A 22185-nucleotide genomic window follows, 5' to 3' on the forward strand; every position below is an offset into this window, starting at 1 on the left:
TGGCTCCGCGGGGACAAGCCAGGAGCTGCAGGAGCGGGGACGCCCCGCTGCAGAGCGAGGGGGACGGCAGCGGTGCAGGGGCAGGACGGGCAGCACTGGCAGCCGGGCGGGGGGGATGCTTCATCCAGGGTGGACGTCTGAACCCTTCGTGCTTTCTTGATTACCGAAGCCAGCCTTCTCTCCGTGACCTCACCTGTGAGGATCTTCTTTGAGAGGCAACAGACAATTTGGGAGGGATTAGGGATCTCTAAACATATGACTAGATGCAATAGGATTATGTGGGACTCTTAATTCAGGCACGGAGCTCTGGCAGTGCCATAAATAGCACTGTGCACACTGAGCTGGTGTTTCCCCTCAAAGACAGCGATTGTGTAAGCAGGTGCACTCACCCAGGCACAAAGAATGTTTCTGCCAAGCTTCAGATGCCCCAGAGGGTGAGCCGGAACCCCCAGGGCAGGCGAACCCCATTGCAAGAGCAAATCCCAAAGCTCAGCACTCCCTGGCATGGTATCCTGCCCGTCACTGGAAATGACTGTCAGCCCTCTATCGCCGAGTACATGCAAGGCTCGCACATCTCAAAAGCATCTACGTGACTTAGCAGTTGGGTTTTCAAGGTAACACACCTCCACACCCCAAATGCACTGCTTTAATAACATTAATGCCTCCCTGCTGGGTGGATGCAGCTGCAGCAGCGCAGTCGTGTGCATACTTGTCTCTTATCTTCCAAAGCAAGAAAGGCCATGAGCTATAATCATCCACGTATGTGAATATAATAATTTCTGAACAAATCTAAGTGTGTTCAGAGCAGGGATACACAAACCACACTGAAATGACTGTAGTGGTACAAATTCTGCTCTTCAGGAGTCAAAATCCCATTGTTTTATCCCCTGTGGATAAAATAGACTGGCGTTTCCCTGTGGCAGCGAGTGCTGAAATAACACTTGTCCTGAGCTCCAGCAATGGAACCTTTCAAACATCTGGCAGGTGGCTGTACTGGGGGAATGAGTGACAAAAAAGAGGTGGTGAACCTGTGCCAATCTGGTCATTTCCCTCAAAGGCTTTAAGGAGATTTCTAAACAATTTGCGGGTGTCCCCCTCCTAATAGATTTAGGAGCTAGTGTTCACTGCCAGCTACAGGGAACAGAAATAGAGCACCAAGTAAGCCAAGGCATCACGGAAACTAGGAAACCTCTTTACAAGGTTAAAAATAAAGCCAGACAGCAAAGCGTATATTTAGGACGCCCAGGAGTAAAGCAGCTAATTGCCAGGGGGAAGAGCCAGTTTCCATTAGCACAGGGTTGTCATCAATGAAAACAAGATAACTGAGTCACGGTTAAATAACAGCAGCAGAAATACTTTCCCAGTCAAGCACAGCCTTGGAGCAGCCATCATGACAAGTCAGGCCCATGTGTGTCTTGGGGCACACATCCACACCACCTCCTCTGGAAAGGGTTCATGCAAATGCACAGGCAAAATGGGCTGTTTCTGCAGTCCTTGGTCCCCCGTGTCGTGCGTACGGGTGATGGCACTGCCTTTGCTCCAAGGCTTCAGAAATGTGACCCACCTGATGACGAGGAAGAGTCTGCCTCACAAGATTCCATAACCCTGTTTTTCTTTTCACGTTTCTGGGGGGGAAAACCCACTTAGAGGTTCAGCAAGAGCAGTCAGCACAGCAGTACGAGGCACAGGGTGGTGGCAGGTCCCTGCAGAGGGACCTGGAGCCTGCTGAGCTGCTGCCCCGGGCTGTGTTTGTAAAGGGCAGAGTTATGTTTGTGTCATCACTCATACGGCCCACTGCGTCTTGTGGGTCAGACTGGGTTGAACCATTTTCATGGCTGGTTTGCCATGGCTGCGGTCTGGTGAAGACTTTACAAGGGGCATGTATTGCTGTCATTTATAGCTATTATAATTGCGATCCTGATCTGGGACCAGGGCTCCCCTGTGCCAAACACAGAAGGAAAATGTAGTATCCCCCAAAAGCGATGAAAGGGTGAGGCAGGTCAGACTGACAGCAGGAACATCAGAAACTGGGTAGCACTTTATGTTCACTCTGCAGTGTTACAAATAACCAGCTGAAATGCAAGTCAAGAGAGAATCAAGTCCTTTGAGTCTCACCATGTGTATTCCCTCGGTACACTTTGGTTTATTTTCACTAAGTCAATTCCACATTTCCAGTACATCATTTGACTTTAAACTCACTTTCTCTTTAAATAACACCACCTTAGATTTTTAGCTAAAGAAATGTAAACACCTGACTTCTCAGCGTTTATACTGTGTACTGACTGCCCTTGCAGCGAGGGTAAGCAGGTTGGCACTCCCTAAGCTCTCCTGGTTTGTTGAACTTGCTGCTTTTTGGTCACCAGTACACAACTCCTGCTTCAGGCCTTAAGAACTGATGAGGATGGCAAAGTGTGTGGGCAATTGTCACGGATTTGTCTGGCTGTTTTGCTCCACAGGTGACTAAAACACAAGAAGCCCCTGGCAAAGACTGCAAGAGACCAAAGGGAATGGAGGAGACCAAAACAATGCAGGAGGTCTCTCACACGCCGCCCATCCCAACAAGCCAGCAGTCTCCAGCACGTCACCACAGGGACCACCAGCCTTTGGCCACTCACTTCATTCCTTTTGTCGCCCATTTTGGGGGCCGTCAGCCCAACTCCTTCAAGTTTCTCTTCTATACACCAAGTTGCTCCAACTCATACAGCCCCTTCTATACCGCGCAGAGGCCAACCTGTGGGTACCGCTACCACCGCGACACTGATCACACCAGGAAGGTGATGGATGTCTCAAGTGCAAACATTGTGAAATGGAGACCCATTCTGGGCACAAAGCCGTAGTCGAGAGCAATAAAGCCCAAGCAACGAAACCAGCGACTGATGTGACTTCAGCTTCCCATCGAGTGTCTGCGTTATGACAAACAGTGAGCACGTGAGCCAAGGAATGGGTGGTGAGGCTGTGTCACTGCTCCCCAGAAAAACATGCAGCGTGGATTTTGCTCTAAAAACCCGGTCCAACTTGTCCTGTCATTTATTGCCACCTGCTTACACAGAGGCACTGGGTGTCAGCAGCACATGGCACTGCATGCATGGCCACCCAGCCAGGCTTATCTGCATAAGCCTGGACTTAGAATACACTGCAAAACCTGGGAAGTTTTCACCAGCTTCTTCATCTGAGCCTAAATTCTGCTCCTTCTTTGAAAGGACATCTTCTTTCACTAGGCTTTCCTAGACATAGGCAAAGTATTGTTCTTCATGAATGGAAAAGCATGTTTCATTTGTGACACTCAGAAGTGAGATAGTAATTGGAGCTGAAATTCAGGCGGCACGTCCCTGCAGCTCTTCTCCAGAGGGTAGCACAAGATGGTTCAGCTTTTGCATTGCCCGTTCTGGAGAACTGGATGCACATTAGCAAGTACTTCTTAAAATAGTTGGTGAGCCTGTATCCACATTTAATATGCAACTTTTCTACTATTAATGAATGCCTCAATATTGCAACCCCTCTCTGTGCTTTGGGACAGGCTATCCCAGCCCTGTCCCCTTTGGTGGGTGGGTCAGAGCCCAGGGCACCCACTGAAGGCTCACCTTGCTCACAGGTGCTGCGCACAGCAGGGACCTGTGCCTGCTGCTGCTGGCGAGTTCAGGATTAGCACATCCAATTAGCGTTCCTCAGTCTAATGCCTTTTAAATAACTCTTTTACGCTTGTGTAATGCCACCCGCTTTAGCGGAGTTGTTCCTAATTTGCTTCAGTGCAGAAGCAATACCAAACTCTGCGACACATAAACGTTGGGCTCTTTGTCTTAAAGTTGTCAGGTATAAAAAAGTAACTGTTACAGGACAGACTCTCTGCAGGTAGAGATCCAGTAGTCACATCCCTTTCATTACTAGTGGAGGATCTGGCCCATGCTACTTCCTGAGGATACACTTTTTTTTATCTCCCAGTCCTTCTCTGAATGCTGTGCATCAGAGTGAAAACAACATTGGTTTTGGTCATAATCACATGGAGGATTTTTCATGGTAATTGATCATAAATGAAAATAGAAGCTGCATTCAACTCCACTGGTGTCAGCCAAGTTCTGGTAGCACAGCGGCCAGGACACGCTTGGGACGTGCCGCATGTGGGGTGATTCTGTGGGAGAAACACTCACCTGGCAGGACCAGAGAGAACGGACACGGGCACCCAGCACCTGGGTGGAGGAGGAACTTCCGCAGGAGAGATCATCATAGCATCTGGTGTCTGCATTTAAAGCACTTAAAGCTCTACCATTCAAAGCAATTATGTTTCTATGTTTGTCTCAGCACACCAAATTTACCCTCATTATAGCATCTCTTACAGGAGCTGAAATGGTACTTGCCCCTCCCTGAATTTCAGGCTCAAATTGACAGCCCCGTCTGGAAATCCTCCAGCCAGAGTAAGGTGAAGGGAGACCAAAAAGACAGTAAAGCACAGAGACTTCCGAGTGGTTTTCTTTCAGTTTTCTTACTCTGATTTTTGGTGCAAAAGTTACTGCTCATGTGACCCCACACAAAATCATAAATAAAGTGGATTAGGAGATTACACCATCATGGAGAAAATTCCACCCACCCTCGTAATCTCCTGCTGGGCCTGTAATCTGCAAGACTTCCCCATTTTACCTCCTTTCTATTTTAACCCTGAACTCTTAATGCCTGGCAGGAGCCCATCACCCCCCCGAGCCTCATTGGCTGGGGAGGGATTTGCTGGGTACTTAAATGTCACCCTCTTGTCCAAAGAGGGTTTTGTGCTTTTGAGTTTTCCTGGGCAGAGGTGTCTTTTGCATCCATCACCACTGAATCGGTACAGCCCACACACCAGGCAATTTGATTTTTCCTGATACTGTGATCCCTGCAGCGCCGGTGACATTTGGACTTTAAAGGCAAGAAGCAGAATTTAAAAGAAAGCCCTCAAATTGCAGAAAACATCCCTTTTTGGCTGCAAAGTGACCAGCACTTGGCGTGGAGATGGGGAACATGGACGGGAAATCCGTGGAGGAGCTGAGCACTACCGAGTGCCACCAGTGGTATAAGAAGTTCATGACGGAGTGTCCTTCTGGCCAGCTCACCCTGTATGAGTTCAAACAGTTTTTTGGCTTGAAAAACCTGAGTCCGGCAGCGAACAAATACGTTGAGCAAATGTTTGAGACGTTTGACTTTAATAAGGTAAATATTGTCCTTCCCGCTCAGCCTGTGCTGGGATCGGCCATGCTCGGCTCCCTGTGAGTGATCGGGTGTGGTATATTTGGGTGTATGCAATATAGATGTATATCTAAGTATATATGGTCTGATTCTCTACGGCCTCATAAATTGTAAAATCAGTTATGTCAGCAAAAAATGTCAGCAAAAAATCTGGAAGAAAATAGACTTCTCCCAGTACTGATTTAGGTTTAAATTATTTTGGCTTTAAATTATTAAAATTGTGGGGTTTTTATCTGTTAGTCTATGATCCCTTTAAAATGAAGTGCCCTTTAATCCTTAAATATCGAATGTTGTGACAGCAAGGCACAAGCGAGCAGCGTGAGAACAAGCGCTGCGTTCATGCAGAAACAGCGAGTTCCTGAGCCACGCAGCGTGGCATGAGCTACGGTTTACAGAACAGATCGGGTTTGTTTTTCTATTGTTTCAAATTATAAATGGATTACAGTTTCATTGATTCTATGACACGTGCTCAGTCCCATACAGTAGGGAGCTCGGGCCCTTTGCTCCCTGCGGAGAGGCTTTGCACCTCGGGCTGTCGCTGTGCCGGACCCCCGGCGCGGGGCAGTCCCAGAGCGCCTGCACGCCTCGGGGAGCACTGTCTGCCCAGCTCGGGAGCCGTGCCAGAGAAGCAGATGGATGCTGTGTCTCTGAGAGGAAACAACACCCTCCTTTGCTTGCAAATGATTTGAAATTGCACCTCATGCGAGATGAGGAATATATTTTATGGCAACCCGAAGGGCTTAGTGGGCTTAATCCCACTGAAAATAATACAATTTGGGCCCTAAATCCTTTAGGTATTTTGTTTGTGCCTTGGCCTTTACCTTGCTCGCTGCCCTGTGTTTGAATGCGTGCCTGAAAAGGGAATTGATGCACAGGAAATCCTGCTGGGAATGGGGCTCAGTAGCTATTTATACCTAATCTGGCTCTTGCAGCCGTGGGATAAAGCAGATGATCTCTTCTTGAACCTGCACCGTGGCGCGGTGGCTTTGTTCATTGACAAAACCCTGGCTTATTCCCTCCCAAAGACTTTCTGTGGTTTATAGTACGTACCATTTGCCTCCAAAGCCCTTTGTATCTCAATGGTATGTGCCATCAAAACGCTCTGTGGCGAGCACCACGTGTTCTAGCAAATTTCCTAGAAGCTGTGACCATCGCGGGGCAGCGTCTGCAGGCAGGGTGGTGGCACACGAGCTCAGCCCAGCCCAGCTCTGCACTGGTCCCATAACCCTGGCCGGAGAGCCGTCGGCGGGCCCAGCTGAACGTCTCCAATGCTGCGGCGTGAGCTGGTGGCGGGCAAACACCTGGGAGGAAAGTCAAAGATAAAACTGTTTGTGCTTTTGACGTGACTAAACGTCAGGCAGATACACAAATGGCACAGGGACAGAGCAGCGCCTTTCCAGCCCGAGATGTCAGCAACGTGCTGGGGTCATTCCCGAGTTTGAGTTCGCTCCTCTCCTAGAAGTTTGCGTGCGAGACCGCTTTGCAGCAGAAAAGATCTATAGGCGTGCGCAGGCAGGATAAGGTTAGGTAATCCATCAGGGTTCATCTGCATAAGCCTGTTCCTCTTTGACCTCTGAATTACCACTGCTTTGCAAGAAGAGATTCCTTTAGGACAGGCTAGATTTTGAGGCTTCGTTAGTCCCCAAGCCAGGTACACACACTGAGTTCATTCATATTTCTGCATAAATGAATGCGGAGCCCTCACCGTATGGTGCACTGGCTTTAACTGGTGGATGTGTGGGGAACCCACACCCTGCTGTGCTCCCCAAGCCCCTGCTCTCAAGGTGGTGGCCACACGCTGAAGTCTTCCAGTGGGGACTTCCAAAAGTGACCAGGAAAATCACTTACTGCCTGACTTTTTGCTTTTCATCTCATCTAGCTTCTAACCTTCTGCTTTTAGGATGGCTACATAGATTTTATGGAGTATGTGGCAGCTCTGAGTCTGGTCCTGAAAGGGAAGGTGGATCAGAAGCTGCGATGGTATTTCAAGCTCTACGATGTGGACGGGAACGGCTGCATTGACCGGGGAGAATTGCTGAACATCATTAAAGTGAGTGGGCTCAGCTTTTTCCATTTCTATCACAGACTACGGTCATTAGACACGGGTAGACAGAAAAATTGTTACAGGAATATTCCAACCCAAAAGACAACTCCCTGGTAAATTAGTAGGCACTGGCCAAACCTGCTGCTTGTCCTCTGCCAGTCCTCCCACCAGGCTGGCCTCCCTGGCCGGACCTGTTTCGAGCACCCCACACCCCCCACGGCACCTGCACGCTCCGACATGCAGGAACCCCTTGTCTTCTGATTGCAGGTTGTTTAACCACATCCACTGAAACCTGGGCTGAGATAAGCACTTGAATTTAATCTAAGGATTTTCAGAGGTGAATGGCTCCTGGATTATCCCAGTATGCCCACTTAATCTTTTAATGCATTGATTTCCTTTTTAAATTATTTTAATCTCCAGTGTTTTGGAAAAGACTTACTCCTTTCAGAACCTAACTGCTTGCAAAAAAGTTTGGGCTCTCATGTCCGGTCACTTAGCCACTTGTACTGACGAATACACAAATCTGCACAACGCTCAGTCATGGTCCTCCGTGTCCCTCTTTCCCTCCAGGCTATTCGAGCTATCAACCGGTGCAACGAAACGATGACGGCTGAGGAATTCACAAACATGGTGTTTGACAAAATTGATATAAATGGAGACGGTGAGGAACTCTCTTATGCAATGCCAAGTACTGCTCTCACTTTCCCCCTTACCTGCAGTTCGGTCTGGCAGAGCAATTCCAGATGCTGGATGTCCCAGTACCCCAGAACATGAGGAGAGCTGGCAGAGAGCGGCTCTCCGTGACGATTTACCTCCCCATCCCCTCCACGGGCTGCAGCCAGCCCGAGGGGACGCTGCAAAGTGCCCCTCGTCTTACTGGCAGGGTGGGGATCTGCGCGGGGTTTAGCTGTGACGGGGTTTGGGGTGGACGATACACGGACTTTTGAGATCTTAGCAAACGAACCATCACGAGTCCACCGAGTGGACCGTGACACCCGGGACCTCCGGGACGGCCCTGGTTCATGGTCCGTGCAGCTCCTGGGGGGCGGCTCTGAGGCTGCCGGCGGAGGGAGGAGAAGGGCTGCCGGATTTAACAGACTCTTTCTGACCGTGCCTTCGCAGGCGAGCTCTCCCTGGAAGAGTTCATGGAGGGTGTGCAAAAGGATGAAGTGCTGCTCGAGATCCTCACCCGCAGCCTGGACCTGACACACATCGTCCGGTTGATCCAGAACGATGGGAAGAACCCGCACGAGCCGGAGGAGGAGGCGGCGGCTGCTCAGTAGGCTCCCGGGACTCCTTCCCTTCGTCTCTACTTTTACCCCCTCACATTATTAAAACAAATCGGGTCGTGGTTGTGGGAGCTGCTGAGCTGTCCCAGCGCTAGTGTGACCAGTGATAGACTATCCCGCTAGCGCAGGGACCGGGATCTGCTCCGAAGGTGCCGCTCCCCCGGCAGATGGTTCGGGGGAGCCCCGGGGCTCACCGGGCACTGCCCTGGCCCTGCCTGCTGCAGCCACATGAGGCGGCAAGAGGAAAGGCTGCTGTGAAGAGGGGGTGCTGCCATGGCAGGTCATCACGCTGGAGGCACACGACCACCCCCAGGACTGCCAACGGGACCACGGGGCTCTTCGCTCTGCGGGGAACTCTGGATGCTGCTGCTGAGCAGAGAGGGGGTAGACTCTTGCCTCCCCGGGAAGGGGGAGCGGCACCACACGATGCAGTTAGATAATGCACCAACAGAGCCTCAAAATTCCCACCGAGGCAGTGGCCAACACCAGCATCTGCAGCCTCTGCGGGGGACGAACCCCAGGGCTGCCCGGCACATGGCCCCGGTGAGGGAAGTCCCCAAAGGACACACGTACAAAACCTAGAAAGCAGACCTGAACCTTCTCTTTCCGTATATTTTTCCAGAGCACGAGATCAGTGGGTTTGGTCATTCGTTCTTTGATTTGTTATTATTCTGTTAGCAATCGCTAGTGATAATGTAAGACAAAAACATCTATGAGCTAGAAAAAGGGGAGCGGTGAATACAGCGGCTTTTCTTTGTTTAAAAGCATTAAAAACATAGAATGGTGCCTTTTTTGAACAGCTATCTGAACTTTAAGGGCATGTTTCTCCTTGAAATGTCTGGAAGGGCTGCAATGGCAGTAACCTGAGAGGGAAAAGTCTTGCATGTTTGTAGGAATATTCCTGCATGTCTTATCACCTCTACAACAAACCTAAACTCTCCTGCAAGTTCCACTCTGTGGCACCCTCGAGCATCAGGTGGTTTTAACTACAATGGCAGCGAATCATCTGCATGCAGTTTGGAGGGGTGAGCTGCTAGAGACAGGCTAGACGCAGTGTCCGCGCCGCAAGCATCCGCAAGTACCCGAGTATTCCTGAGCAGGCAGTGGGTACCATCACCTCCACGCTACAGTGGGCTCAAGTACTGCCCCCTGCGGAATAAAACCCAGTCACCCCTTATTAGAGCATCCTGGGCACAGCAACCTCGTCAGCCGGTGCTAATTACCAGTGCCACGAGAGGGGCTGCACCCAGGACCGAGCACACGCACAAGGGAGGCTGCGAGAGCAGCGGCCTCGCCCCCGCACCGTCCGCCGTCCCCGCGCCGAGCCGGGGCTGCGCCAAGGCTGCTCCTGGAGAGGAGTTTCCTCATCTGATGGGAGCAAGTTTCAGGCGTGGCGAGGCAATACGGGACACCAGGAAGGATTTCTTGCCTAGCTGAAAGACTTGTTATTTAGCACTGAATGCTTACAATTCATAAGCAACTTTCTGACCATTTTTCCTAGCATCTTTTTCACTTGACAGTGTTTTACCTGCAAGCTTTTGTACTTCCAATCTTATAGTGAATGAATAAAGATATTTTACAAGATTATTTCCGGTTGTGCTTTTTCTCTCTTTCAATCAATCATTCTGTTTCCAGCAGGACAGATGAACTGTCTCATGTTCTGCAAGCGCAGAAACCTTTGGTTTGCCTTTGTTAAAATAGTTCTTTTGCAAGAACAGCACAAGCGTGGGGAGAGGTCTGTTTTCTTCAGAATCAGCGTAGAAAAGGGGCTGCTCCTGGGTTCTTGCATCCTGCCGCGCTGCCTGCTCTTCTGAACCTCATCTGCATTGAGCAAGCATACTTTAATAAAAACTCACGCCCTGGGTAGTCCTACAACTCTTTCTTCTGGAGCTCTGCTTTACCCACCGACATTTCTAGGCACCTCCTGCTTTTCTCCCTGCTGCTTTCTGGGCCACGTGTGGCAGCCCCGTAGCTCCCTCCTGCCCATTTTCTGCTCAGACAAGCAGCAAGCGCGGGATGCACGGCCACGGCCCCGCCGGCAGCTGCCCCGGCAGCTGGTTCTGGCTCCGGTGATGTTGGACAGGCCACAAACCAAAAGGCCACGGAGAGGAACCCTTTGATGGGCCAGCTTGTCCAGACACCCCACTTACACCAGTGAGAGAGAGAACAGCCTGCAACCATCTTATTAGAGCTGGGCTGAGCTGTTTACTCAGTGTGTTATACTCTTTGCAGCAAAATTAACTCCCCCACAAATGACCAGCACAAAACTTAGTGCACTTCACCTTTACAACAGCAGCAAGGAGGGAGCCAAGTTCAGCGTTGGCTCTCTGTGCACACTCCTTCCGCAGAGACACGTTGAGTCCCACCCATGCTTCCTTCAGCCTCTTCTCTGCAAGCCCAAGAAGCTGCAAGAAGCAGCCCTGACAAGCCCAATTTCTATTTATAAAGACAAAGTTATTCTAAAAGGGCTGTCTCAGAACAGCCGGCTGGCCGGAGGCACCTTTCAAACCTCAGCGTCTCTCTCCAAAGGATGTTTTTTCAGCCTCTAAGAAAGCAAATTAAAAATCATTAAAAACTAATATTGTGACTCTTTTTGCCCTAACTCAGGCGTAATTAATTTATTTCAAAATAGTGGTGGCTGTTCAGGTGCCAGCCACAGACGCATTGCTCACTTTTGTGACAATGTCACTGGTGAATGAGGGGCAGCACAACCTCTCCGGGGAGTGCGGGAATGGCTTTTTTGGGGAGCTGCCATCAGAGGGGCGATGGGCCTCTGAGGCTGGATGGTTGTGCGACAGGTCCCAGCTCTGCCACCCCTTTGCGGTGACCTGGGACAAGTCCCTGGAGCCAGGTTTGTTCGGAAGAATTGCGGCTACGCTAAAACCACCCAGCGAGCGGCTTTCTGCAGCACCGCGCCATTTATCTCAGTAGGGCTTAGGTGCCAAAAGGCCGTAAAAGCTGCGGTGCCCGCCTGCCTTTTGAGGGAAATCCCAACTGCGTGGACCCACCTGGGGTTGGGAGGGTCTTGGGTGGGCTCCGCACCCACGTCCTGCCGCCAGCGGGGTTCACTGGGATTCCCAGCCCGGTTTTGGAGGGAGGATGGGGAGCAGGACTTCAGCCCTTGCTACGCTCTGGTCCCGGTCCCGGTCCCGGTGGCGGTCCCCGTCCCCGCAGTCCCTCTGCGGGGGAACCGGGATGGGCTCACCCAACGGCGATGGCTGCGTCTTGCGGAGGAGCAGCGGTCGGGAATCCCGGGAACCCGCCGGGAATGGAGCCGGTGGGCTCTCCAGGCAGCAAAATCAAACAGAACCGAGATAATGAGCCCGGGAAAGGACGGTGGCAAATTGCAAAAATATTTCCCTTTGCATCCCTATGCTAAGTTAGGGTGTGAGGCCTGAAAGGCGAAGAAATGAGACAAAACAGGTTCTCAGCCAGATGTTTCTAAAGGTCCCTCATCCCCAGGGGATGCGGCTGCCCTGCAGCACAGCGTATGGCACATCAGATCCCAGAACACCATTAGATTACCTTAAATACGGGGTTTTTAAGGGTAACGTGTTTGAGATACTTTCTAAACTTCTGAGGTGTTCTTTCCTTTGAAGAGGAGGAAGAGGAAAGACAGAGTATTTTCCCATACTGCCAGAGCTGACCACGGGCGCTGAGGAAAGGACGAGTATGGGGAGACCACAAAAAGTCCCTAAAGCAATCAGCACAGGGCCGTGTGAGTCCTGGCATGGCCACTCTGTTTTTCAACACGACATTTTCAAGGGGAAGCTGCACATGGGTGCTTTGGGAATGACCTGGACACAAACCTTTCCTCTGGGCAGCCACCGAACTCCAGCTACCCGTGGGTGAACCTCCCCTCTCAGAACATCAGGTGTATAGACAAATAAAGAGCATGGCTAAGCATAGTTAGATGTAATTATCCTCTTCCCTTCTCAGCCTCATTATTTCTGCTGCTCAGCACTTGCCCCAGGAACGCACCTTCCAGAGTATTTTAGGATGCGATGCCTCCCTGGCTCCTGTTTTCTGGGGCCTCTCCCCATCAGCCCCTTTCAACAAGAACCTCACCTTCAGCTTTTTAACCTGATTATTTCACCTTCAACCCTACCCAACTTCAGGGGCATCAAACATCAGAGCAGATGGTAGCAGCTCAGAAAAATCGCAAGGCATTTGCCTTTTCCAAGCCATCCTGTTTCCCAATTTAGACCAAAAAGAAATCCGATCAGTCAAATCCAATTCTAGCTGGGCTGTAAGTCTGGAAAAATGGATTATGCAAAGTATCTGACATCAACAGCTTGATGTGAATGTTGAATTGAGTTTGGGAGGAGATCAAAGCATTTATACCTATGGATTTAAAAATAGGACTAAGACTAAAGCACCTTGACAAAAGATTACACGATTGATAAGAGGAACAATTTTCCACTGGGTTATGCCAGCACTAACACAAGCATTACCCACCACATGCACCGTTACCATCCCAAGTCTGCCCAGACCAGAAGAGGTGGAACCATCCGGCTGCTGAGTCCAACACTAGGCCCTAAATTCTTCGAGGTTCCTGTTTCAGTCCTGGCAGGGGCCATCTCATTGCTGCACCGTCAGTTCACTGTATTCTAACCACCTACTTCAAATTCCATTGAGAGAGATTTTTTTTTTAAATGATACATTTATGCTTTTCACTGTCATTGCATAGAAGTTAAACAGAAGAGACTCCTTTCCTACGCTGCATCTGCAATTGCATCCCCATCTCTGCCTTATATGTGTCTTATCCAGGTTAGCTCTTACACTTAACAGCTCCCTTAAATTCATTGTGTCAGTCTCAAAGACTACAGTTTTGGTCAGATACTCAGGTGCTTACAAAGGTCTTCACCTTCATTCTAAATGAAAAATAAATACCACAAAACAGATAGAAATTTAATAAATCTTTCTTTATTAAATTCATATGTTACAAAATTTCTACCAAGAGCTGTACAAGTGCTCAGTGTTAGGATGCCCTCTACCACCCCAGCAGAGGACTGCTGGTGTGGGGGACACCAAACAGCTTCTTCCATGCCTGATCTGACCAGGTGAACAGAATAAGAGAATTTAAAGCATTTAAGTACACCTGTAGTACACAACTATAGTAACTAAACATCCACTTAAAAGTTGTGCAAGAAGCAGAGTATGTTATGTTGGTTGAGATGCTGAAATTTAAGGAATTTGAGATTTGTATCCTCCCATCAAAACATTTGTCCACAAGTTGGAAAATCAGTAAAGTGAATCTTTTCTTCCAGGCCCTCAAGTCAGAAGTAAGATTTTCTTTCTTTCAGATCTTTAGCTGAAACTATTGACTTGAATGAGCTTTAAACAGCTGCCTTACAGCAGTATAAACTAGAAGTCTAATCATCTCTGATAAGTAAACATGCCACAAGCTAGCGTGCATTTACAGAGAACTCTTAGAAAGGCTATTTAGAAGTGGAAATGTATATGCATTTGAACTCTAGCACTGATTGTATCTTATCCTGAATACTTCCTCATGTTCCTGACATTGGTTAAATTGACAAGAGCACAAACCAGCAAACTAATCAACTAATGAAAGATACTACAGTCACAATTAAAGGCCACAAAAAAGGGATTACAAATCTTTTCATTGGGTATGACCTGGCCCACTGATCCCATGGGAAAATTAAAATAAAACAGAGAAACATGTGTTATTTTCCTGGGGAAAATTTTCTTGTAAATAAACCAGTAAATCCAATAATGGTGAACCAAGAGTGGTTCAACCCAAATTCTCTTTCCATATACATGTATATGTAGGAATATGGGTCAGAATAGCAGAGCTCAGCCTACAGCCTGTGCAAATTTTATTTCTATAGTCTGTGGCTAAATTAAGTCCAGTGTAAAACCACTGTACTACTTCAGTAACTCACCCGGATTTTGTCACTTGTTCCATTCTGTGGTCCTGCCGATAAAGCAGCGCTAATCCTCTCATTGCAGAGATGCTGCCAAGCAAAACTCTGCTCTTCCCTTATCTCCCCCTCCACACAAAACTTCTCCCAGTGCAGTGAAAGTCCTGGAGCTCCCTGAGCTCATTCCCTCTTCACGGGGCAGGAAAAGCTGTTCTAGAGTGATGATTCAGTGAGAAACAGGCTCAAAAGGAACAGAATCACACTCGTGCAAAACTGTCTTTTATATGTGGCTGCCAAGAAGAGGTACAATTTCTACTGCTGCTCAGTGTTTGGAAACAGCCTTTTTCCAGCCCCACAGAAGCCCAGGTCCCTGAACAGGCAGAAGGAGCAGACTCTGGTCCACAGGAGGGAGATGCAAGGAGTTGCTGCTCCACCTCTCCAGCCCACACATTATGTTTTCCCCAAGTCTGTGTACTGTCTTGGCTACCGCTTATAATCCAACTCTCATTTTTGATAGCGGTATGTTGGTGTTCAATAATTTTACTTTAGCAGTAGTACTGTCTACTAAATATGCATACAGACCCCCTGAATGTATAAAGCCTGCCAGAGCACCTCTTTTGTTTTGATGTGTTTGTATCTCTGCAGGCATGAATGATGCAAACACTAGCCTGCACTGGAGACAGCACCACTGTGTCAGGATTTCTCACTTCCCAATCCTGTCATCACACTAAAATCCTGCCCAGGATCCACTGCAGGAAGCCACAAAAAGTTAACCAAAAACCAGAGCTGGCAAACACCATATTGTGTCCAGAGAAAGACTTATTCATGGGCCAAATATAGACTCTGGGTACCAGCAGTATGCAGCACATGGGGTTTAGATTGAGATATGGCTTCATAAACCACTGAAGTTTTCATCTGGGTGCCGAGATTGTATTAAAAAGGAAAGCCACTACCACCCTAGAGTAAGAGAGCCACAGCTGTAGTCAGCATCACATTTTCAGCTGTATCAAAACCGAATTTTTCTCAAAACAAAGCACTCTTTCTCCTCTGCTCAGAGATCCATCCCCCAGGGTTTACATCCATTTGCAACATCTTCATCACCCACTTGTCTTTCCTGGCCCCATCAATGAACTCGTCAAGAGACAACTGCCCTGTGTAGGAGATGAGGACACAAGATAGGGAGACAAAACACAACAGATAAGACAAGAAGGCAGGAAGTAAAAGCCATCTACGTTTCAGAAAAATATGCTAATAAGACAAAAGCTATGCTTAATTTCCCCATGTAGTTTAGGCCAGCTAGCTGAAAGACAAACCACCACGCTGTAACCCAATGCATTCACACCTACCCCATCCCTGTCGGCTAACATGAAATGTTGCATTAGCTTACACATGCTCCTCCAGGAGGATTGCAAGTCTGATCCTGTAAGCTCCAATTTGACTGGAGCCACTGTCTTTACACAGGCTATTTGTGCTGGGACTGGGACCTGCACTCTGGCTACTGGGTGCTTTCAGAGGATGAGATCTCTGTGGCATCAAAATCCAGACAGAATAGTGACCCCTTTGTATTTTACTTTAAAATAACAATGAGAATTATTTCATCCTGCTGCACCAAGTTATTCTCGGTTCTAAGAAACAGACCAGAACCAAACCCAACGTGTCTAATATGAGTAACATAATAGTCCTAAGTGATTTCTTGATAGATGTCATTAAAGCTAGCCTGCCCAGTACAGATAACTTCTCATTACGAATGACTGCAATCTGAGCCACCGATCACTTACCATCCCCATTCTCATCCACTAACTGAAATATCCTGTCCACAACCTCCTCCGGTGTGAGCAATGGGGTCCTCTCCTCCACCTCTGACCGACACACTTTCTTCAGCTTGTAGATAGACTGAAAAGAAGTTCACAGATTAGGAGAAGAAAATGAAAAGCAGTGAACTCCACTATCTTCCCAACAGTGTAAAGGTCTTTTACAAAGGCTGCGGTTTTAACCTTTCTAGAAAGATCTGACACTCAACAGCCTCAGACCTTTAATGACACCTCTGACCTTATGCTCACACACACTGCAGATTACTTCATTTGCTCTTTGAAGCTGCTGCCCTCCTATTTTCCTTACATAAATTGGTCAGACCTCAGGGTTCCTTTACAAAGAACAAGGCAAGAGTTTCACAGATGGGAAAGTCATCTGACTTTTGAGTATGATTTTTTTTTTTTTTTTCCTAACATCTGAGGCCAGGCACATCTGGACTTACCCAGCCCTCTCTCCCAGGGAACTTGTGCCGAAGCTGCAAGATCAAACCTGTATTAGCACATATTTTGACCCATAGTTTCTGTTCCACTTTGTCACTGGAAAGGGGCAGATTTTATCTATTCCTCCCATGACAACCGCCTGTTCCTTATTAACTTTACTCCTTAGGCTGAAGGGTTTGTCTGAAGTCTTCCCAGAGAGGGGATTAGCAAGGGCCTAACACAGCTCTGGCCAATTCCTGGCTGACCTCAAAACTATAATTGAGCCTGCCCCAGACAAGCTCCTCAGATGCTCCCACACCTGCTGCTGGTGCTGCAGGTAAAAGGCCGGTCACACTTTCCAGCCAAAAGGACCTGCTTTCCACAGATTCAATTTCTGATGTTTTCTTGATGCTGCATTTCACCCAAGATCCTAAAATGTTTGATAACCATTGATTAAGCCTCACAAGTACTGCTGTGCAAGGGTAACAGCACCTGTGGTGCAGCGGTGACTCTAGCACAATCACCAAGATATTTACCTAAAGTGAGAGCTCAGGCACGCTGTGTCTGACTGTCTGCTAAGCCCCATGCCTCCTCTCACACCTTCACACAGTCACTAATTAAAGCTAAGTGCAGAACATAACAGAAACCCAGAAAGGAATAATTACAAAAGGGATTCCTGGACTAATTTGTGCCTCTCGGCATATTCTCACCAGCTACTCAGACAGGAAACTTGGCTCCTGTAAGGGGCACGGGGTGAAACCCTCTTCCACTGGCCAGTGCAATGACTCTCGGTGTAAAAAGGTTGAAAGGAAAGGCAGAGCAGGGATACAGGAACTCCACAAAAGCACCCAGATGCTGCATTTCTGGACAGCTTCAGCAGCAGCAGCAGGGGCCAGGCTGCCCACAGGGGGTGTAACTGATCCCTCAGCCAGGCTCCACTGAGCACAGAACCCTTTCACCAAGGTCAGGCATTTTCACCTCATCACTGTCCACAGCTGCCTTGAAACCTGATTATCTATCACAAAACCCATATACATCATTAAATTGCCAAAGAACAGCGATTGCTTAAATAAGTGATTAGGCAATGCCTACTTACCTCAACAATTTCCAGCAGCTCAGGTTTGTCTATGCAGCCATTCCCATCCTTGTCATATACTTTGAACGTCCACCTCAGCTTGTGTTCCAGTTTTCCTCGTAAAACAAGATTCAAGGCAGCTACGTATTCCAGAAAATCAATGGTATTATCCTGTAGAAACAGAAAAGCAGCAGCTGAATGATACTTAACAGGGTATAGTTGACAGAAAACTGCTTAGAAAACCTGCATAACTGCCAAAAAGATAATCGATGGGACAGCTATTTATTTGCCACTTTACAGAAGATCTGTGCCTGTTCAAGACCCTCAGTAAGCACAGCCATACCCTTCTGCACCAAGGATGAGTTCATGAGGAGTGGGACAGTGAAGAGCAAAGCAGTGCTCCTACAGTGCAATAAGAGGGGACACCCACCACGACGCCAGAAATAAGCAATTTAAATACCCCCAAACACCACAGATTACATGGAGGATAGGGAGGCAGATGAAGATCAGTGCAGGATTGACTTTTTGGGCAGGGATCGTCATTTTCAATGACCTCAGCTGCTTCACCACTGAGATTAACGTCCAACCATTACCCCTTTCTTCCATCCCTCCCCCTTGTTTCATCTTGATTCATCTGAGGAAGACCATGACAATGAAAGTGCCACAGTTCAGAAGGAGGCAGCAAGAACACCCACAATAAAGGATTTACATCAGGTGTTCATCCTCCTAAAAACTTCAGACAGGGAAGGGATGCAGGGCTCCCTCGGCAGCCCCCAGCAAATGGTCCTCATGCAGATCAACACCATCCCAGGGCTAAGCTTTACAGCCCTCCCAACCCAGTTAGCAAAACCCTCTGGAAGATCTGGGCTCCCCATCTCCTGCCCGGCACTCTCTGCTGCGGGCACTGAAATGTTCTGCAGGAACTGAGCAAAACCTGCTACTACTGGACCTCGGAGGCCAGCCAGCATAAAAAAGAGAATTGAGGCATTGTTTTTATTTTCTTACCATATTACTAATAATCCTTTAGATTGTTAGGTCCCACTCAACTGATTATGTACCATGGGCATATTGAAGCAAAAACATGAACCCAGGCCTAATTTAGTGTTTTTAATATATGCAAGTAACGGCATCCCTTAAAAACAGATTTTCAGTCTTATTAGGAAAACTCCTATAAACTAGGAACGGGACTTCACCTTTTATGCACACCATTTGCACTGCAACCCTTTCTGCATAGCTTTCATAACACGATTTGGACCTGGACCTTCAGTTTTCTGCAGGAATTTAGGTTTTGCCAACTTCAAATCCTGAGAGAAGTCTCTGACCTGCCCACATCTTCCAAGGCTTTTTTTATCCTATCTCACAAACTGACCTTTATTGCCACCTCAATATGATTTTGCCACTGGTTTCAAAGGGAGCTTAAGGGAAATTGGTATAGCTGAGGGATGACAGACTTGTCTCCCCTTTTCCTGTATTGACCCCCTACTTTGAATATGATCAAGAGCTTCAGGAAAAAAATTGAACTGTTTGGCAAGCACTGCTTACGCATTTCAAGATGAGAAAGCCAACCATACGACTTTTTTTTTGGAGTATCTGAAATATCACAGGCTAGTATTAGGCTATCCTTTGCACCAATACATGGGTATGCATGAACTGCTACTAAACCAGAAAGCCCACTTTTCCCAGGTGTCTGATGACAAATACAGCAAAGGGAATCAAAACCAGAATGTCTGAATTGTTCAGCATTCCTTCGCTTTTGAGCAGCTAAAATCAATATTTTGTTACATGCCACCTGTTCATACAATATATATGCATTTCCTCCAATGTATAGCAAGCCTGAGTAGGAATTTCCTCCACTATAATTCCCCCTCTATCATAATAGATAAATATTTTTTTCCATGTAGCAGCCTTGGCAATTTGAGGATCTTTCAACAATACTGTCTTAAAATGTGGCTGCCTAAATTTCAACTTTTTAATTCATCCTTAGTCCCTTAGGGGGACATTCTGTCCTTAATTTGTGTACAGATTTATGAGAAGATAAATCCATACCAGCCCATACAAAGTAGTGCAGCATATGCTCCTTCACCTGCCCTAGCAGGTCCATCGCCCTTACCTTAGTCTCATGAAGCATGGTAACAAGGATGGGAACTGCACCAAACCACCTCCAAATTACAGAAGACAGACATGCAAATTATTAGACAAATAATTGCAAAAACTCCTCACCACTTACCCCATTCTTATCGAAGGCTCTGAACATGTTTTCAATATACTCTGCTGCTTCACGGTTATCCTGGACCCCGAAGAACCGCTTGAATTCATGCATGAAGAGGGTCCCACTGGGACATTCAACCACAAATTTCTTATACCATTCCTGCAATTCTGCAACATCAATCTCTGCTTGCTCCCCTTCGGCATTGGTGAACTGTTGTCCCATTTTGCTACGTAAAGCAAGATTAAGCAAAGAAGGAACAAAAGGAAAACGCTGCCAAAGTCCTTTGCTTGTATTGTCCTTTTATCACCTTTATTTGCTTTTTGTTGTTGTTCTTTTTCTTCTCACTGTCTTGTACTTTTATTTGATGTTAATATTGTGTCTTGCTATTTCACCTTCTTTTATTGTGTTTTACTTTCTTCTTCCTCTTTCTCTCCTACAGTTTCCACTGCCAGTTTTGTGTGCTCTCTTGGTGATTGTAGAGTTGCTTCTCTGCATTAGGGCAGTATAGCGTGGTATCAGGCATGTATAAAAATAACTAAGATCATTAGGAGATTCTGACCTACAAGTCAGAGACCTTCAGATGCTCTGAGCTGTGCCCTATTTAGGAGCAGACACCAGAGGCTCAGGGTCCTTCTGCACATTAATACCTTCACATCAAATAATTTAGGAGCCAAGGTTCCATTTACACACGATGTACAACCCCACTCACTTTACTGTAGTTTTTGTAGAAACAAAAAGGGATTGTAAGTGAACTTCCCTAGCATTAGTTTTTCAGTACTGGCATTCGTTACCTGCTTGTGGGGGATACTCAGTGGTTCAGTGAAATAGGGCACAGTAACAAACAACAATTACAGAGAGCAAATCCTGAAAAAATAAGCACATACAACTGACACCACTCCCCTGAAAAAACACCTGCTAATGCATAAAGTTAATTGAATGCCTACTATCGGCTTTACTCTATAGAAAGTGATTGAGACGACCAATAAATTCAGATAGATACAAATATGCATATTTCCCTCATTTTCACAATTCATTCTTAAAACTCTCAGTTAAAAAATAACAAGTTCCCTATTTCTTGAAGTATTGAGTTCTCCTTGTTCCCCTTCCACCTTTTGGGCCTTTATCCACTGAAATACTCCTCCTACTTACCCTTCCCACTGAATACTGCTTATCGCTTTTATTACAGATACAACATAAAGCTCTACCCCAGCCTCTTTCTCTTCTGCAGCTGCTCACCACAGCCTGGTAGCAGAGAGCTGAAAGCCACCTACCACCAGAGATCAAACCCTCCTCTCTGCAGACAACCTACTGGTCTTTTCTTTTCTTACTGGAGCCACCAGCTTTTATCCATATCATACCAGTTGTTCTGAATCCAACTGTTATATGTGTCAGCTGGAAAGAAATGACCTGTAGCTATAAAGGTATCTGAGCCAGCCTGACATCTAGATAGGATTCTTCCTTTAAGAGGATTAGAGCAGCATTAATAGGAAACAATAGACTCCCAATTACAATAATGTAAAGGCCCAGAAGGATTGAAGCTGTTCACTTTTTTGGAATTTTTTTTTTTCATTGTTTTGGAAAGAAGAGTTTCTCACATGGAAGAACACCAGTTAAGAATCAGTCTAAAATTTGATACTGTGGAACACTACAGTGATTTTTACTCCCTGTAAGAATAAGGTTTGTTCTGAATCTACTCACATGTGTAAGTAACCCATCAGTAGTATTGCATGTATATATACATACACAGACTGGCAGGAGTATAGTATGACTTTGCACTTCTGTATATAAGGATATGCAGGCAATGTATGGTTTCACTTAAGAGCTTTAAGCAAGAAGAGGATATAGGCAGTACAGCAGAAGTATGGAGGTTGATGGGAAGGACTGGAGGAGATGCCAGAAAGGTTAAGGCTGTTCTCTTTCAGGGAAAAGGTATATTTTTATTTAATAATTTAGGGGAATCCTGTTTGTCTATCTTTATGCCTAGAAGAATGCAACATGATTAATAAACTCAATCCTTCCTTTTGTAAATGCTTCAGCCCTTGAGTCTAAGACCACTTGTCTGCAGCAGAGCAGTTTGAGGTCTGGCTCATCAAAAAAAGTTATACTGGATCTACCCCCCAGCATTTGTCTCTTAGCTAGACCTACTAGAAAGAAGTCTTTGGCAGCCACAGTCACTGTGCTATTTATAAAATAGTTCTGTTGCATTCTCCATTTTCCCATGGTCAGTTACGTATACCATGT

The 22185-nt window shown here is 47.1% G+C and overlaps 2 protein-coding genes across 2 annotated transcripts; one reads left to right on the forward strand and one right to left on the reverse strand.

Annotated features, from left to right (window-relative positions):
* Positions 1–4739: 4739 nt before the first annotated feature.
* Positions 4740–10131, forward strand: GUCA1A (guanylate cyclase activator 1A). The gene is made up of 4 exons (XM_049833069.1): positions 4740–5175; positions 7112–7261; positions 7826–7916; positions 8378–10131. Exons 1-4 carry the CDS (start codon positions 4978–4980, stop codon positions 8536–8538), a joined length of 600 nt encoding a protein of 199 aa, XP_049689026.1. The 5' UTR covers positions 4740–4977; the 3' UTR covers positions 8539–10131.
* Positions 10132–13450: 3319 nt separating this feature from the next.
* Positions 13451–20433, reverse strand: GUCA1B (guanylate cyclase activator 1B). The gene is made up of 4 exons (XM_049833037.1): positions 19963–20433; positions 17757–17906; positions 16208–16322; positions 13451–15580 (listed from the first exon to the last, which is right to left on the reverse strand). The coding sequence occupies exons 1-4, from the start codon at positions 20164–20166 to the stop codon at positions 15453–15455; spliced, it is 597 nt and encodes a 198-aa protein (XP_049688994.1). The 5' UTR covers positions 20167–20433; the 3' UTR covers positions 13451–15452.
* Between the last annotated feature and the right edge of the window lie 1752 nt (positions 20434–22185).

Source organism: Accipiter gentilis, chromosome 29, assembly GCF_929443795.1.
Source record: "Accipiter gentilis chromosome 29, bAccGen1.1, whole genome shotgun sequence".
NCBI lineage: Eukaryota > Metazoa > Chordata > Aves > Accipitriformes > Accipitridae > Astur > Astur gentilis.